At 42.9% G+C, this 18,184-nt stretch overlaps 1 protein-coding gene across 1 annotated transcript in view; it reads right to left on the minus strand.

The window, feature by feature from the left end:
• CELSR3 (cadherin EGF LAG seven-pass G-type receptor 3) overlaps window positions 1-18,184 on the minus strand; it is a 114,755-nt gene that overhangs the window by 67,209 nt on the left and 29,362 nt on the right. Inside the window, exon 2 of the mRNA XM_058167159.1 lies at window positions 10,777-11,409. Coding sequence (XP_058023142.1) covers window positions 10,777-11,409 — 633 coding nt within the window. The remainder of the gene's footprint in view (window positions 1-10,776; window positions 11,410-18,184) is intronic.

Below are 18,184 nucleotides of genomic sequence, written 5' to 3' on the forward strand. Positions count from 1 at the left end.
AAACAGTTCCACTTTGTATCTGGAACAAGAAGGTAACCAGGGCATTGGATGTGATTGTTTCTCTCTTGAATGACTGATCCTGAGGGGCAACCTGGGTTTATCAAGGAGTTCCAGCAAAGGAAATAAGCGAAGAGATGATGATGGGAGAAGCAAATTCCTTTCAGTCAGAGCCAGGAATTTTCTCCATTTTGTTCTTGATGTCTCAAGTTAGGTCCACAGGGGGATGTCAGGAAGGGACAGGGAAGGAAATATATGACCCCTTGACCCCTTCTCTAAATGGTTGACCTGAAAACCTCTTCAGGGTTCATTATTGCTGATTTGGTTATCTCTTCGTAAGACCAGTACAGAGGAAAGCTTTTTGCTCCTGTCAGTGGCAATCTCAAACTCCTTTTGACAAGGGGAGGTTTGATAGTTTGAGAAATTGGTCCCTCGTTTGCTGTTCCTCTCCACAAAGTGTATAATTTTTCCTTGTCTGCACAGTAAATGTGGGAAATCAAATCCTAAATGATGCTTAGTCTGGTCAATGATATCTTAGTAACTGTCTCTGCAACAAACATCATTGAAATGTGCTTGCTTCTCTTTCTCTAATGTTCAGTATGCCTACGTTCTTTCAAAATGCTAAAACGGAAGAAATTCTATCTTTTTAATACCCTTTTGTGTTATTTTTGTCTTCCTTAAGCATTTTTAAAATATATATTTAGAATTAAATACAATGTAATTTAGAATATAAATGGGGGTTTTGTGCATTTTTAATTTAATCTACTTTGGTTTTTAAATGTTTTTTGAAAAATATTTCAAAATATGTGAAATATGTATCTTTTGAAAAATAGTTTATTTCCATGAGTAATTTAGTACAGGATTTTTTGCTTTGCTTTCCCCCCTCACTATATACCGGTAGTTCTTTTTAAATTTGGTTTATATTATATATAAACCTCACTTTTGTCTTTATTTTGGTTGTTTAACTTTACATTTACATTTAATGCACAATCTTTCCCATTCATGTGAAAAATATGGAAACTGAATTGCCTTTTTAAAATACATTTACATATTACTATAGTATTTGATTTTAGATTTTTTTATTAGAATATGCATTTTTGTAAATATTTTCTTGGGTTTGCCCTTGAATTTTCCTTTTTTAAAGAATGCCTCCATCAAAACCTGTATGCATTTTCATATCATATATTTAAAAATTTATAGTGGTGCAGGCATTTCCCCTGATGTATGCCTCTCTGCAAACAATTTTCTCTAATGTATGTTTTATACTATGCAATTTTCTCTTGTGTATATATTTTTGCACTTTTTTTTGATGGGGAACTACATTATAAAATACAATTTACAGAAGGGTGAAAATGAATTGTACTGTATTGTACAATACATATATTAGTTCAAAAGTTCAAAAGCAATATATATGCTAGTTCAAAAAGTAAAAATTGTATGAGTGTGTTTTAACAGGCAAACCAAATCTATTTTCCTTTCTTGCTGAAAAAGCAAATAGCCATATCAGCAGTATCCAGTATTTTGCCTGGATACAAATTATAACATAAAATGCCATTTAAAGGAGTCTGAATTCAGAAGCAAAGATCCCTTAAGACACTGCTACCACTGATGGGCTGGGCAGGAGAATTAATTTGCTTACATCTTGTATTGAGCCTTTCAAGTCTTGAAGGTTCTAGCAATGGAGCACAGCTATTGTCTACTTTTGACTGAAGAGCAGCACCCTGTGGCAGACCTCAAAGTGGTCATTTTGGAAACATGGGACTTTTGAAAGCACCATGTAGTGAGGAATTGCGGAATTGACATACATTAAAAAGTTTCAAGCAATTTGAGAAAGTCTCAACAAACAGAATGGATTTATCAGTTATTAATTGATAAGATACTAGCAGTCTACATCATATGTAATCTGCAGGACCAACTTATTTATTTATTTTATTTATTTATTTATTTGATTTTTATACCGCCCTTCTCCCGAAGGACTCAGGGCGGTGTACAGGCAAAAATAAAACAATACAATATACAGATTAAAATACCATTTAAAAAACTTATTTAAATTAGCCTGAGATTAAAAATTTCCTTACTAAAAAACCCCATTTAAAATTAATAAAATTTCCCCTTAAAACTAATTTAAGCCAGCCCCGCGCGGATAAAGAGATGTGTTTTTAGTTCGCGACGAAATGTCCGAAGGTCAGGTATTTGACGTAGACCCGGGGGAAGCTCATTCCAGAGTGTGGGCGCCCCCACAGAGAAGGCCCTTCCCCTGGGGGCCACCAGCCGGCATTGTTTGGCGGACGGCACCCTGAGAAGTCCCTCTCTATGGGAGCGTACGGGTCGGTGGGAGGCGTGTGGTAGCAGCAGGCGGTCCCGTAAGTACCCAGGTCCTAAGCATTTCTGCTTCCTAGTTGCCTCCACCTTTCCCATATCTCCTCAGTGCAGCCACTCTGTGCAGCGGATGACATGAAACATAACTCATGACAGCTGATGCCTTCTCATAAAATTTGTTAGTTGGACAAGGTATTACCAGACTCCCTCTTGTTTTTTGCCACCATGGACTAATATGGCTCTTCTCTTGTCTAGGCTGGTCCACCCTCTTCCATTAAGTGCACAGTTTATGGAGCAGTGGGGGGGAGGGGACACTGGCCTAGCCAGCCTGCTCAGCTGAATCAAGCCTGTGGATCAATGCAATGACAGATGTAGCAGCCAGATGACTGTCCCTTTAAAGAGATGCTCAGTTGGGGGCGGGGAAAGGATACATGTGGAGAGGGAAAAGGCTGCTAGTTTCTCAGTTTGGTAAGACTCAATGAATTCAGTAGGCCACAGCTTAATGTTGTTTAGTTCTTTACCTGCCTGGGCTATACAACCTATTATATACCTGTGTGTCATTTGTTTTCTACTTGGCTTAAGATGGGCAGCTATACAAATGTTTTAAATAAATAAATGCAAACGGTGAAGTTCCTGATTAGAGGCTTGGTGTTTTGTTTTGTTTTCTTATTAGGTTTGCAAAGGTTGAGAAGAAAAATTACCCCCTAGAGCCTCTCCCTCCATCTGGAAATTAGATTTGTTTTAAATCAACTGCAAAGAAGTTAGTTTGCAGATGGTTATGGGAGCCAGTTTATGAACCCAGAACAGCTGTATCATATCCTGCAAACAAAGCAGGTTGCCCAGTTCTGCTTGGGCCTCTTTGAATTGCAGAGTACATTGCCATAGGAACATACATAGATCAGACGCGACCCAGTTTTTGTGTCAAATGTCACAAATAGTAATTCCCTCACCCACCCACCCACCCCCAGGAAAACAAACAAACAAACAAACAAACCCACAGGATGAGAGGTTAAAAATTGCTGTATGTAAAGTATTTACTAATTAAAGCAGACAACAATTGGGGGAGAGAAAATTGCATTTGGAGACCCATATCCATATCCATCAAATGTTTGCTTTAATAGGCAAACAAGTAGATCAGGGTGTCAAACTCGCATCGTCATGTGACGGATCGCAACTTTTTTCCTCTTCACTAAACCGGGTGTGGGCATGGTTGGCGCGTGTTGCATTCGGCCCGCGAGCCACAAGTCTGAAAGCCTTGAACTAGATTAAATATATATCTTGTACTTTCCTCTGCTGCTGCATTAGTTACAAACAAAGGACAAGATACCACAAAAAGATGCATGTGCCCTTTGGAAAGCTAGAAGTACCGTAATCTCATCAGGGTGGTTGGACAGGCCGTTATTGTTTATAGGTCCTACTTCCTCCCCATCCACAGCTTGCCTTTTCACTTTCTTAAAAGTTGTACTCTGCTGTCCTTTTGCTCTTCTACCAGCAGTATCTGTTCAATCAACCCCAGCTTCTCTGGGCAAGTCCAGAGGAAACCTGTCACATTTTAAGTGGACTCTCCCCCCCCCTCCACTTTTTGTTAAACAGCATGCTGGCCCTTTCTTTGTTCTTCCTGCACTGGTGGAAGAAGATGGGAAGACAAGAAAAATAGAAATGGCCAAGATGTTTCTCCCTGGGAAGACAAGAAAAATAGAAATGGCCAAGATGTTTCTCCCTGCACAAGTGTCCTTCTCCCTCTGTGCAGGGATCATATCAGAGGTGTTATTCAGCGGGTTTGGGTGAACCGGTAGCAGCAATAGCGGGTGAACCGGTAGCAGCAACAGCGGGTGGGCCTGCCCACCCACCTGGACATAATGCCTTCCTTTTTAGCCATGCTTTCGAGGCTGGTGCATGCATGCACACGAACAAAGCGCATGTACAGAAGGCTGGGAAGATGCGTGGAAGCCGTTCATGTGCATAGCAAGTGAAGTGAGTGTGCACGAACGTGGCAAACCAGTGGCAACAACTTGTGAAACCACCTCTGGATCATATTAATTAGTAGACTAGGCTACACAAAAATTAAATTCAGAGTAAATTAGTTATGAATGCCAATAATAGCATTTTTCCTCTTTCATAAGAGATAAGTATAAAGTGAACAAGTACCGTATTTTTCAGAGTATAAAATGCACCTTTTTCTCCCCAAAAAGAGGGTGAAAATCTGGGTGCGTCTTATACACCAAATGTAGCCCTGCCCAGCTTCTCAAACAGAGGTTTCAGAGGCTGAAAAAAGCATCAGAAATGAAGCTTCAGAAAAGAAGCCCCCAAACAGAACTTCAGAAAAAAACAGAGCTCCAGAGGCTTTTTTTCTGAAGCTCTGTTTTGGAGGCTTTCAGAGGCAGAAAAAAGTTTTTTCTGAAATAGAGTTTTAGAAGTTTCAAAGGCACAGAGCTCACAACCAAGGAACCTGTTGCTAAACTTTACCTTTGGGAACAGGTGATTGGAGGTATTCCGGGAGGCTGATCCACCTGCCAATCAGCTTTTTTCTTATTTTCCTCCCCAAAAACTAAGGTGCATCTTATACTCCGAAAAATACGGTAGGTAAAAAAAATAAACAAGTTATGACATAACTTAAAAATACAGTTTAGCTAAAGACTACAGATATGCTGTATTGGCCCAAAGATTCAACTAAAGATCAGTCCTTAATGTATGACCACAACTGAGGCGAGAACATCTGTTGCTAAGCAATGCAGTCACTAAGTAAATTGCATCCCAATTTTACAACTTTTTTTTTTGCCATAGTCATTAAATGAATTGCTGTATTGCACTGCAGAAATGCTGCAGTGATATGATTGGTCATAAGTATTAGAACTTATAGGCCGTTAGTCAATTTTTTAAAAGCACTCTCATAAATTGGAATATTTATTAAATGAATGATGGTAAGTCAAGGATTACCTTTAATCCAATGTTCATTGACCAAATAGAGGCCATCCGGGTACATCTGGGAAGTCTAAGGCATAGAGAGGAAGGTGGCTAACTTCCTCCCCATCAGCTGGTATTTAAGGTCTGTTGGAGGATCTTGTATCAACTGACCATTGATAGTACTGCCTTGCTTGAGCTTTGCTGATACTACAACTTCTCATTCTTTTCATTCCTTATTTCTAGTTGTATTCCTGAAAAAATATCACTCAACCGAGGATTCCCCCACCCCACCCCACCCCAGGCAATACCATGTAAAGGATTAACTCAGCAAACAGGAACTAATTATGGGTAGCAGTTGGAATTTATATTGGCAACTGGCAGACTGGACTTTTGCTGTGAAACAAAATGAGACAGGTTGCAAACTGCTGAAGACGCTTTCAAGAGAGACTTAGAAGTATGAAACTTATCCTGCATTTAACGATAGCATGAGTGTTTCTATTCCTCTGGTAGTTTATTTTCAGCCTTATGAATTACTCAAGAAAAAAACACAGTTGTGCTAGGATTTTGAGTAAAGACAACTTTGCCTTTTTTAATTTTATTTTCAAGAGTAATTTACCGGTAAGTCCCAGCCAATCCTGTTCCGCCCACTATAATGATCCGAGATGAAATTAACTTATGAGGGCAGACGTTACTGCTTTTTTATTGCTGGCTGGGTAGGGAGCACAAATCAAACCGAAACAAAAACGAACAAAAAGAAATATTTTACTTATATCTTTCTGTTCTGATGTCATATTACAATCTTTGGCTTTTGTGGGATTGCTTTTATTAGCGATCTGAGAAATGATTGGATCTATAAGAGACAGCAAGGATTGGTTGGGATGGCTTGTGATAACTTCATCCACAATACAGTACATTATGGTTCTTTAACTTGATGGCTTTAGAAGTGTCCTTAAAGACACCTCAATCAGTCCCCCCTTCACCCCAAAATACTCAGCAGAAGCTAGCCCAGCCCAGTACATCGATCTCTTTGTTTCCTGTATAGTGAAGTTTACCAATATTGCATACAAAAACATCAAATTGCCTGAACCAGTGGTGGGTTGCTACCGGTTCGCCCTGTAGCCAGACTGTAGAAAGCCACATGAAAAGGATGCAGATTTCATCCAGCTAGACATTGATCTGATCCTTTAGCCCAATTTCTCTTGCCATACTATCTTGGACAGAAAATTTTATTTTATTTAACATGTGGCATCTACAGAGGTCATGCAATCACTGATATAGAAATTTAGTTTAAATATTGTGTCGATAGATAGATAGACAGACAGACAGACAGACAAAGGCAGAAAGAGACAGAGAGATATAGCTATATAGTGATACAGAGATATAGAGATAATATAAGCGGACAGTACAATATAAGAGATAATATACCCTGTTTCCCCCAAAATAAGACATCCCCTGATAATAAGCCCAATTAGGCTTTTGAGCGCATGGCAATAAAGCCAAGTGCTTATTTCAGGATTCGTCATCGACGGTAGCTCGGGAGTTCTTGGCTTCCATGACGGCCTTGGACCTGACTCAAGTAGTGGATGGCCCCACTCACATCGGGGGTGGCACACTGGACCTGATTTTTGTCTCTGGTCAGTGGTTGAGAGATCTGGACTTAAAGGAAATAGTCATAGAACCTTTGTCATGGTCAGATCACTCTCTCCTTCGCCTGGACTTTCTGACCACTACCCAACACCGCAGGGAGACGGAACCATTACGTTGGTACCGTCCCAGGCGCCTGATGGACCCAGAGAGGTTCCGGACGGAGCTTGGGCCATTTCCTGAGGGTCTGGCTCACGGCACGGCAGAGGAACTAGCTGCAGCCTGGGAACGGGCTGCGGCTGGGGCTTTAGACCGTGTCGTGCCTTTGCGGCCTCTGACCCGGCGTAGATCCCAACCGGCTCCCTGGTTCTCCGAGGAGCTGAGGGGGATGAAACGCCGGAGAAGACGCCTAGAGAGTTCCTGGAGGTCCAGCCGTTCAGAGGCTGATCGGACACTAGTTAGATCCTATACTAGGACCTACCTAGTGGCACTGAGGGAAGCGAGGCGCTACGCCTCCCTCATTGCGTCGGCAGATAACCGCCCAGCTGCCCTGTTTCGGGTGACCCGCTCCCTCCTTCACCAGGGGGGGCGGGGTGACCCGTTGCAGGGACGTGCTGAGGAGTTTAACGGTTATCTATACGATAAAATCGTTCAGCTGAAGGACGGTCTGGACCAAGATTGTAGTGATTCGGACGGGACGTCTGAGGGCGGTCTTGGTGATGTTGTGTGGGATGAGTTTGACCCTGTGACTCCCGAGGACATGGACAGGTTGCTGGGTAGATTGAATGCCACCACATGTTTACTGGACCCGTGCCCCTCCTGGCTGGTGCTGGCCACTCAGGAGGTGACACGAGGCTGGCTCCAGGGGATTACGAGTGCTTCCTTGTTGGAGGGAGTCTTTCCGGCCGCCTTGAAAGAGGCGGTGGTGAGGCCCCTCCTCAAGAAGCCTTCCTGGACCCGCTGTTTTAGGTAATTATCGCCCAGTCTCCAACCCGCCGCGCGAAGGTTGTAGAGAGTATGGTGGCATATCAGTTCCCCTGCACCTGGAGGAAACTGTCTATCTGGACCTGCTCCAGTCCGGCTTCCGCCCGTTACAGCACTGAGACGGCTTTGGTCGCGTTGGTGGATGATCTCTGGAGGGCCAGGGATAGGGGTTATTCCTCTGCCCTGGTCCTATTAGACCTCTCAGCGGCTTTCGATACCATCGACCATGGTATCCTGCTGCGCCGGCTGGGGGGATTGGGAGTGGGAGGCACCGTTTATCGGTGGTTCTCCTCCTATCTCTCCGACCGGGCGCAGACGGTGTTGACGGGCAGAGGTCACCCGCGCGCCTCACTTGTGGGGTGCCGCAGGGGTCGATTCTCTCGCCCCTTCTGTTCAACATCTATATGAAGCCGCTGGGTGAGATCATCAGTGGCTTCGGTGTGAGGTACCAGCTGTACGCTGATGACACCCAGCTGTACTTTTCCACACCGGGCCACCCCAATGAAGCCATCGAAGTGCTGTCCCGGTGTTTGGAAGCCGTACGGGTCTGGATGGGGAGGAACAGGCCCAAGCTCAATCCCTCCAAGACGGAGTGGCTGTGGATGCCGGCATCCCGGTACAGTCAGCTGAGTCCGCGGCTGACTGTTGGGAGCGAGTCATTGGCCCCGATGGAGAGGGTGCGCAATTTGGGCGTTCTCCTGGATGAACGGCTGTCTTTTGAAGACCATTTGACGGCCGTCTCCAGGAGAGCTTTCCACCAGGTTTGCCTGGTGCGCCAATTGCGCCCCTTTCTAGACCGGGATGCCTTGTGCACAGTCACTCACGCCCTTGTGACGTCTCGTCTGGACTACTGCAATGCTCTCTACATGGGGCTCCCCTTGAGGGGCATCCGGAGGCTACAGTTAGTCCAGAATGCAGCTGCGCGGGTGATAGAGGGAGCCCCTCGTGGCTCCCGAGTGACACCTATCCTGCGCCGGCTGCACTGGCTACCTGTGGCCTTCCGGGTGCGCTTCAAGGTGTTGGTGAATGTCTTTAAAGCGCTCCATGGCATAGGGCCGGGATACTTACGGGACCGCCTGCTGCTACCGAATACCTCTCACCGACCCGTGCGCTCTCACAGAGAGGGGCTCCTCAGGGTGCCATCGGCGCGACAGTGTCGTCTGGCGACACCCAGGGGAAGGGCCTTCTCTGTGGGGGCTCCCGCCCTCTGGAACGAACTCCCCCCAGGACTTCGTCAACTTCCGGACCTCCGAACCTTTCGCCGCGAGCTTAAAACCTATTTATTCATCTGCGCTGGACTGGGTTAGTGTTTTAATGGGTTTTAATGAGTTTTAGTTCTAAATTTTAATTCTGGCCAATTTTAATAAGTTTTTTAATTGTATTTTAATTTGTATTTATAGTATTGTATTTTTACTTGGCTGTGAACCGCCCTGAGTCCTTCGGGAGAAGGGCGGTATACAAATTTAAATAATAAATAAATAAATAAATAAATAAATAAATAAATAAATAAATAAATAAATAAATAAATAAATAAATAATAAAAAAAAAAAGACAGGGTCTTATTTTTGGGGAAACACAATGTTAAATTAAGATAAAATCATTTTGTTATGATAAAATCATAACAAAAACATCATAGTATGAAGCCATACAATTGCAATGGGATAGTTGTTATAATTCGATATTTAAGGAAGCTAACCATCTAACCGCTTCTGATACGGCTGCAGTGATATCATTCCAGGTGCCTTGAAATTTCCTGAGGGGATGTTCTTGAACTATTGGATAGGAAGAGAAAACTAGTCTAGAAAGCAATCCGGAAAGTTTGGCCCAGTTCAAAATAACAGTATTTGGTGAATGTGACACTTTTCTGAGTAAGACTGCTATGGGCAATTGCAGAAATACCCAATAAGACTTTCTATATACAGAAACAAACCATCATGGAAAAACAAAACAGTCCTCACTACAACAAGAGTACCTGAAAAATCGTGTAACAAATTATTAAATTACAAATCTATCATGATTGTTGGAAAATTTCTTGACATGAAGGAAGTGGTAGACAACTATGCTTCTTACCATGATTGCCTCTTCCTCTTCATCAATACATAACTTAATTAGCTTCTGCTTATAGATATCTGATACACAGCAAAATCCTTCACTTGCTAATAGATTTCCGATACCCTCTTTCCACCAAAGAAGGGCAGAACTAACTAATTCCCAAATTAGTTGCTGTAGAATCAGCATTGCTGGGGTCACTAGAGAGCAGAGCCTCTCCTTAACGGTGGGTGTGAAGCAGAGGCAGGTTCTGACCAGTTCTGGAGAACCGGTAGTGGAAATTTTTAGTAGTTCGGAGAACCAGTAGTAAAAATTCTGACTGGCCCCGCCCCCATCTATTCTCTGCCTCCCAATTCCCAGCTGATCGGAGGAAATGGAGATTTTGCAATAATCTTTCCCTGGATTAGGGAGGGAATGGTGATTGGGAATGGTCCCTCTGGAACGAACTACCTCCAATGTTGTGCCAACTCTCTGACCTCAGAGCCTTCCGGCGTGAGCTGAAGATTCTTTTATTTCATCGAGCAGGACTGGCCTAATAGTTTTTAATAGTTTTAAATTTTTTTTTTAATGGGTTTTAGCAAATTTTTACATTTCGGCCAATTTAAAATTAGTTTTTTAAAATTGCTCTTAACTTTTGCATTATTGCTTTTACTTGGCTGTAAACTGCCCTGAGTCCTTCGGGAGAAGGGCGGTATAAAAGTTGAAATAATAAATAAATAAATAAATAAATAAATAAATAAATAAATAAATAAATTTTATAGTATCCTTCCACTGCCACACCCACCAAGCCACAGCCACAGAACCGGTAGTAAAAATTTTTGAAACCCACCGCTGGTGTGAAGTCTCTCACACCCAAATAGAGCCATTAAATAGGGAAGCATTTTCGAAAACATGTAGCCAATCGCCCCAACTCCAATCCCAGGACAATTAAAGACTGACCTGTGAAGTGCTGGCGACAGATGCAGGTGTAACCTCCTTCCTTGCGGGTGCAGATTCCGCCATTGAGGCAGGGGTTGGAATAGCAGAGGTTAATCTCCATTTCACAGTAGTCACCAGTGAAGCCTTGAGGGCAGCGGCAGCGCAAGCCTGTGATAGGGTGAATGGGTCGGAAGAGGGTGGACAGGGAGGCGATGAAAGGAGACGAGCTGTCGAACCTGAGCACCGAGATGCACTTCATATAGTTTTGGCAGGGCTCACGAAGGCAAACGTTGTCATCGAAGGGCAACACTTCCAGCATGGAGACTGAGGTGAGGGTCATGCGTTTCATGTACAGCTGTTCCTGAAGCTCTTCTGAACTAAAAAAGTGGCCACTCCGGGGTGACATTGCCGAGAAACTGACATTCAGCACCTGTCCTCCAACGTCTGTGTCATTCTGGATGTTGAAAATGAAGACATCCTCCTTGGGTGTGGCCAGCACAGTAGCCACACCCTCTAGGAAGTTGGCGAGAAGAGGTGACAAGAAACGCTCCTCCCACATGTTCTCTAGGCGCACCGTGATACTGTTTGCCAACATGTCTTCAGTGATGACAATGACACGCAGGACACACTGGGCGGTCACACTGTGGATCCCATCTGCAAAATGGAGAGGCGAAGGGATTAAAAATAATGTTCTCAAAAATGTTCCTATACAGGTAGTCCTCAACTTACAACAGTTCACTTAGTGAACATTTGAAGTTACAACAGCATTGAAATGACCATTTTTCACAATTATGACTGTTATAGCATCCCCACGGTCATATGATTTACATCGAATGCTTGACAACTGACATATAATTATGATGGTTGCAGCGTCCCAGGGTCATGCGATCCCCTTTTGCAAACTTCTGACAAGCAAAGTCAATGGGGAAACCAGGTTCACTTAACAACCGCATTACTAGTTTAACAACTGCAGTGATTCACTTAACAAAGGTGGCAAGAAAAGTTATAAAACGAGGCAAAACTCGCTTAACAGATTTCTCACTTAGCAACAAATTTGGGGGGCAATTGTGGTTGTAAGTTGAGGACTGCCTGTAGTACAATTTAGTATACAAGAACATGAAACTGTCATTTGCCATACAACCCACTGAAACTTTTGTGTTAGTATTCATATGTGAAACCAATCATATGATGGGGAAAAAATATTACATTAACCCCAAGCTAGTACCTTCCAGAATATGGAACATTATTCAAACTTATCCATTTCAATTTTTGGTAGTTTTCTGATTGGTGATTATTGGAACTGTAGATGATTCATCAGGGCAGCTACCAGGTTGGAGAAGGCTGGCATATGCTTGCCTAGACAAGTTCAGCCAATGCATGCGATGATATGGACTTTATGGATAAAATGGTCAGGTTTTATAGTGTTGCAAAGTTGCACCCTTGTGATAATTTCAATGTGACCTAAGATTAAGAGGAGATCAACCCTGACTGCTCTTTAGAAGGCCAGATCCTGAAGATGAAACTCAAATACTTTGACCACCTAATGAGAAGGAAGGACTCACTGGAGAAGAGCCTAATGCTGGGAACGATTGAGGGCAAAAGAAGAACGGGAAGGCAGAGAATGAGGTGGCTGGATGGAGTCGCTGAAGCAGTTGGCGTGAGCTTGAATGGTCTTTGGGGGATGGTAGAGGACAGGAAGGCCTAGAGGAAAGCTATCCATGGGGTCACGATGGGTCAGACACGACTTTGCAACTAACAAGATTAAGATTATCACACTACGTTATTTCAAACACTGTTTTGAAGACTGGCTTACTATGAAGAGAGATTTGTCCAGGTTGAATTGTCCACATCAGACTGAGCTGAAATTGTTATATAAAATTTCTTTAAAATAGGATTCCCACTAATGACCTTCTAAAGTTGTTACTCATTGTGCTATCTTCATAGCAATAATGAAGATAGGTTTTATATCACCACAATAATGGTTGGGTGATGCTAAAAAATATGCTATAGAGTCTAATAGAGAAATGGCCCATATATAGAAACACACACACACACACACACACACGCGCGCGACAGCTACCCCAATACCTGGATGAAGCCGTCTATCTAGACCCGTTCCAGTCCGGCTTCCGACCCGGGTACAGCACGGAGACAGCTTTGGTCGCATTGGTGGATGATCTCTGGAGGGCCAGGGACAAGGGTTATTCCTCTGCCCTGGTCCTATTAGACCTCTCAGCGGCTTTTGATACCATCGACCATGGTATCTTGCTGCGCCGGTTGGGGGGATTGGGAGTGGGAGGCACCGTGTATCGGTGGTTCTCCTCCTATCTCTCTGACCGGTCGCAGACGGTGTTGACAGGGGGGCAGAGGTTGACCGCGAGGGACCTCACTTGTGGGGTGCCACAGGGGTCGATTCTCTCGCCCCTTCTGTTCAACATCTATATGAAGCCGTTGGGTGAGATCATCTGTGGCTTTGGGGTGAGATACCAGCTGTACGCTGATGACACCCAGCTGTACTTTTCCACCCCAGGCCACCCCAATGAAGCTGTTGAAGTGCTGTCCCGATGTGTGGAAGCCGTACGGGTCTGGATGGGGAGAAACAGGCTCAAGCTTAATCCCTCCAAGACGGAGTGGCTGTGGATGCTGGCACCCCGATTCAGTCAGCTGCAGCCGCGGCTGACTGTTGGAGGCGAGTTATTGGCCCCAAAGGATAGGGTGCGCAACTTAGGTGTCCTCCTGGATGAACGGCTGTCATTTGAAGATCATTTGACGGCCGTCTCCAGGGGGGCCTTCCACCAGGTTCGCCTGGTTCGGCAGTTGCGCCCCTTCCTTGATCGAGATGCCTTGTGCACGGTCACTCATGCGCTCGTTACCTCTCGCTTGGATTATTGTAATGCTCTCTACATGGGGCTCCCCTTGAAGTGCACTCGGAGGCTTCAGTTAGTCCATAATGCAGCTGCGCGGGTGATAGATGGAGCTCCGCGTAGCTCCCATATAATCACCGCTCCTGCGCAGACTGCACTGGCTACCTGTGGCCTTTCGAGTGCACTTTAAGGTTTTGGTTACTACCTTTAAAGCGCTCCATGGCTTAAGGCCTGGGTACTTACGGGACCGCCTGCTGTTACCACATGCCTCCCACCGACCCGTACGCTCTCACAGAGAGGGACTTCTCAGGGTGCCGTCCGCCAAGCAATGTCGGCTGGCGGCCCCCAGGGGAAGGTCCTTCTCTGTGGGGGCTCCCACACTCTGGAACGAACTTCCCCCGGGTTTACGCCAAATACCTGACCTTCGGACATTCCGTCGCGAACTGAAGACACATCTTTTTATTCGCGCGGGGCTGGCTTAAATTGAATTTTATTAAATTTTAAATTTTATTAACTAATTTTAAATGGGGTTTTTAGTTCATTGTATACTTTTCAGGCCAATTTTAAAATAAGTTTTTTAATTGTATTTTAAATTGTATATTGTACTATCTGTTTTATTTTTGCCTGTACACCGCCCTGAGTCCTTCGGGAGAAGGGCGGTATAAAAATCAAATAAATAAAATAAATAAATAAATAAACACACACACACATGTGTGTGTGTGTGTGTGTGTGTGTGTGTGTGGGTTTGTGTATGTATATATATGTGTGTGTGTGTGTGTGTGTGTGTGTTTTTCTATACATGGGCCATTTCTCATATATATAAAAAGATTTTCATATATATGAAAAGATCTGAATTCTGGAATATGTAAAATACCACTATATCTTAAGATCTCTGATTAGAAGATCACAGAGAGGAAATATATCACAGAAAATGCTTCATCCTCTCAAAAGGACAAAATCATGAAACAGAATGATTTTTTCTAGATGACATTTTGTGTGGATTGGCTCTTCTAACTTTCAGAGTCCAGTATTATGTCCACTATAAATTGTTACTATTAAAACCCTTTTATGGTGCTGACATTGCAACCCTATCATCAAATAGGGAGCTGTTTCTCAGGACGTGCCCCCTACATCAAGATCTACAATTACCAGAGCAATGAATTGTTCACTTTATGTAAGACACACTATTTTCATTGATTTTTCCTGCCCACCCATGGGCAGGAACATTGGTCCCAAGGGTCTATTTTTCTTCCAAAATACAACTCAATGACAGTCTAGCACAGGGGTCTCCAACCTTGGCAACTTTAAGACTTGTGGACTTCAACTCCCAGAATTGGGAGTTGAAGTCCACAAGTCTTAAAGTTGCCAAGGTTGGAGACCCCTGGTCTAGCATATAAGAGAACAGAACAGAAACAATGAATTCCCAGACATAGACTGAAGGTTGTTCTCACCTATAGAAGCAAAAAGCATTGGAATGGAGGATGGACAAAGAGAGAAAAGAGTGTAAATTATTAGCAATTAATTTTACGGTTACCAAACTGTCAACTCAAAATAAACTGACCTTGGCTTGCTGGTCAGCGACTAAGGGCAAAATTCTACAAAAATTCAGTAACAAAAGTTTGTGATCCTTCAAGTAATTTAAATCATAAGACATTTTTCATCTGTACATTTTTTTCATGGCAGGGGTATATTTTATTGATTCTCAGCAAAGGGCTGGGGAAATTTATAGCACTAAGAAATGTTTTACAGCAACCCAACAGGAATTTGCCAACCGAGTGCTCCATCTTCAGACTTAGTAACTTGTATGCAGTTTGTCACTTGTCTTGTACAGAGAATGGTTTGTCTCCTAATCACATTTTCTTGCCTAAGGATTGCTGGTTGGAAATTATATTTAGGGAGGGGATATGGAATGTGCTAGGAGAGGAGAAGCATAGAAAGTCACACTATTTACTTCAGCAAAGGCATTCCTAGATTTATAAATTAATGTGAACTTTGGATACATTAATTTAAAAGTCGTATATTGATTACTTTTCAGACTAATATAAAATGCAAATAATCAGTCAGATGGTTTAGTTCGGCAATCTCCAAATTAAGAGCCTATGTGATATAGTAGTAAAAATAACTAATGTATTAAATTAGGATCAAAGGAATACGTTTTCAATAACTGGTAGATAACATTATCTCTGCTAATTAGTCATGGTAGGTAATTACCCATCCCCAATTAGTCATTCCTTTGAGATGTATGTTTTGAAAAATTCATGAACCTCACCCAACCATTTTTGACAATCCGTCTTTAGTTTTATTATTTTTCTGAATGTACAGTGATGTAAATTGATTCCCGTTGTTAACCATTAATTTTGTTGTCAAAATAAAAAATGGAAAAACTGAAGTATATTTTTCTTTGAATCAAAAGTACTTAAAGATGTGGAAAATTGCTTTGGCCAAAAAATAAACAAAGCAGCAAGAGCTTAGACATTTAATTAAAGATTGTTTTATTTCAATATGTTTTCTGCCAGATTAATTTTGGCTAGAAATATTTAATAGAGATGTTCAAAACATTTACATGTTTTCCATAAAAGTACACCTGTTTGTATATGTAGGCATCTGTGTGTGCAGGTGCACATACACACACATATCCATATTGATATCTATTTTGAAATAAATATATTGTTCTACATAAGCTCCACATAGTGACATTTTGTTTGCTCAGCTAGTAAATAAATAAACAGGAATAAGAATAGGAAGCTGTGGATGCATTGGAGATTGCTTCTTTGCCATTTTGGGACCTTTACTAGCTCTGCATCTCCAGGGCTACCTTCTGCAAGAAAGACCATGGACCAAACAGGCTCTGCCAACTAGCCTGTGCAGCAGTATATACAGCAGGGCCGTCAACACGATTATTTAGGAGCTCTCCTAAGGTATGAGCCCTGGACCATCTCTAGGGGTGCCATGGGGTAGAGCAGGAAAAAAACTCCTTTCCCAAAACTTCTACAGAACTTAGTGCTGGCTCCAAACTTGTCATTGCTTGGAATGATGAAACAAGCTGGACCTCTCCTTTAACTTTGGAGTCATCTTTTTCCAATGCTAGTGATGGGACCACAGCTTTCACTTCTCTGAAAAATGATAGGCTATGTAGGCGGTGCAAATCATGTCAGATAGAACTGTCGGCTGTCTTCACCCATACCTTGCTTCTCTCTACCAGCATCTGCTGCTGAAGTAGGACAAGTATAAAGATAAGGCTAAATGTCTATAGAGATTTTCAGTCATCCAGATCGTGGTTGTCCCAAAGATGCTTTTTCAAGAGGCAACTGGACTTTCTGGTTTCTCTTTGAAGACGTTTCACTTCTCATCCAAGAAGCTTCTTCAGCTCTGAAGAATTAGGTAGCTCTGAGCTAAAGAAGCTTCTTGGATGAGAAGCGACATGTCTTCAAAGAAAAACTAGAAAATCCAGTTGCCTCTTGAAAAAGAACCTTTGGGAAAAAAGATAAGGCTAGTTCCTGGAGCAGCCTTAGACCAGACAGAAGGCTGGTAGTATAACTAGAACAGGGGTCTGCAAAGCTGGCTGAGGAACTCTGGGAGTTGAAGTCAAGAAGTCTTAAAAGAGCCAAGTTTGCAGACCCCTGAACTTTGGTTTTACTTTGTCTGAAATGACATTCTGATGTTCTTCTTTTTGAGTGGCTATGTGCACAGATGCATCCTGTCACTTTGAGAACACGGGACTCTTTCTTTGCTGGGTCCCTCTCTCAAAATTTTCTCTTTATGCCCATAACAATAGCTGACATCAATCATTGTATGGGAAAAATAGGATGGGGGTAGGAATCCAGCCCCAGGATGACATGCTTGTGATAGAACAGTCCCTCTCTGGGAAAGAGGTCTCGGAAGAGAAGATGTCCAGTGCTCCAGGCCATCTTTCTTTATACTGTTATTTAGACATAGTTCTTTATTTTTTCCCCTCCAGCTGAGAAATGGAAGGATAGACTTGTAGCTATTTATAATCAAAATATGGGTTCCTTTCGACAGTTTGGAATACTTAACTGGCACAACCACTGCATTATCAGGGCTCTGCAATCCTATATACTAACAGCAAACTTACATGTCTTGAGTTGTGGTCTTAATGTAGCTAAAATGATGGTGTACATGCACGAGAGGGAGACATCTACAGGCTTAAGAGAATGTAGAAGGAAGGGAGAGAAGAAGGAGGAAGGGAGGAAGGGAGGAAAGAAGGAAGGGAGGAAGGGAGGGAGGGAGGAAGTCTAGAAGCAGAGAGAGAAATTCATTGAAAACCTGATCTATCAGATCTTGATTAACATTGAAAGGAGGGGAGGGAGTGAATGAAGGAAGAGGTTGGAATCTGCTCTCTAAATAGACCCAAATAGAATATTTATTAGAAAGCCTTGCTTCAGAAGAATGTAGATTTAAAGGCCAACATATACAGGTAGCCCTCAACTTACAACCATTCATTTAGTGACAATTCAAAGTTATAATGGCACTGAAAAAAGTGACTTATGACCATTTTTATGACTGCTGCAGCATTCCCAAGCATTCACATGATCAACATTTAGATG

This window comes from Ahaetulla prasina, chromosome 2 (genome assembly GCF_028640845.1).
Source record: "Ahaetulla prasina isolate Xishuangbanna chromosome 2, ASM2864084v1, whole genome shotgun sequence".
NCBI lineage: Eukaryota > Metazoa > Chordata > Lepidosauria > Squamata > Colubridae > Ahaetulla > Ahaetulla prasina.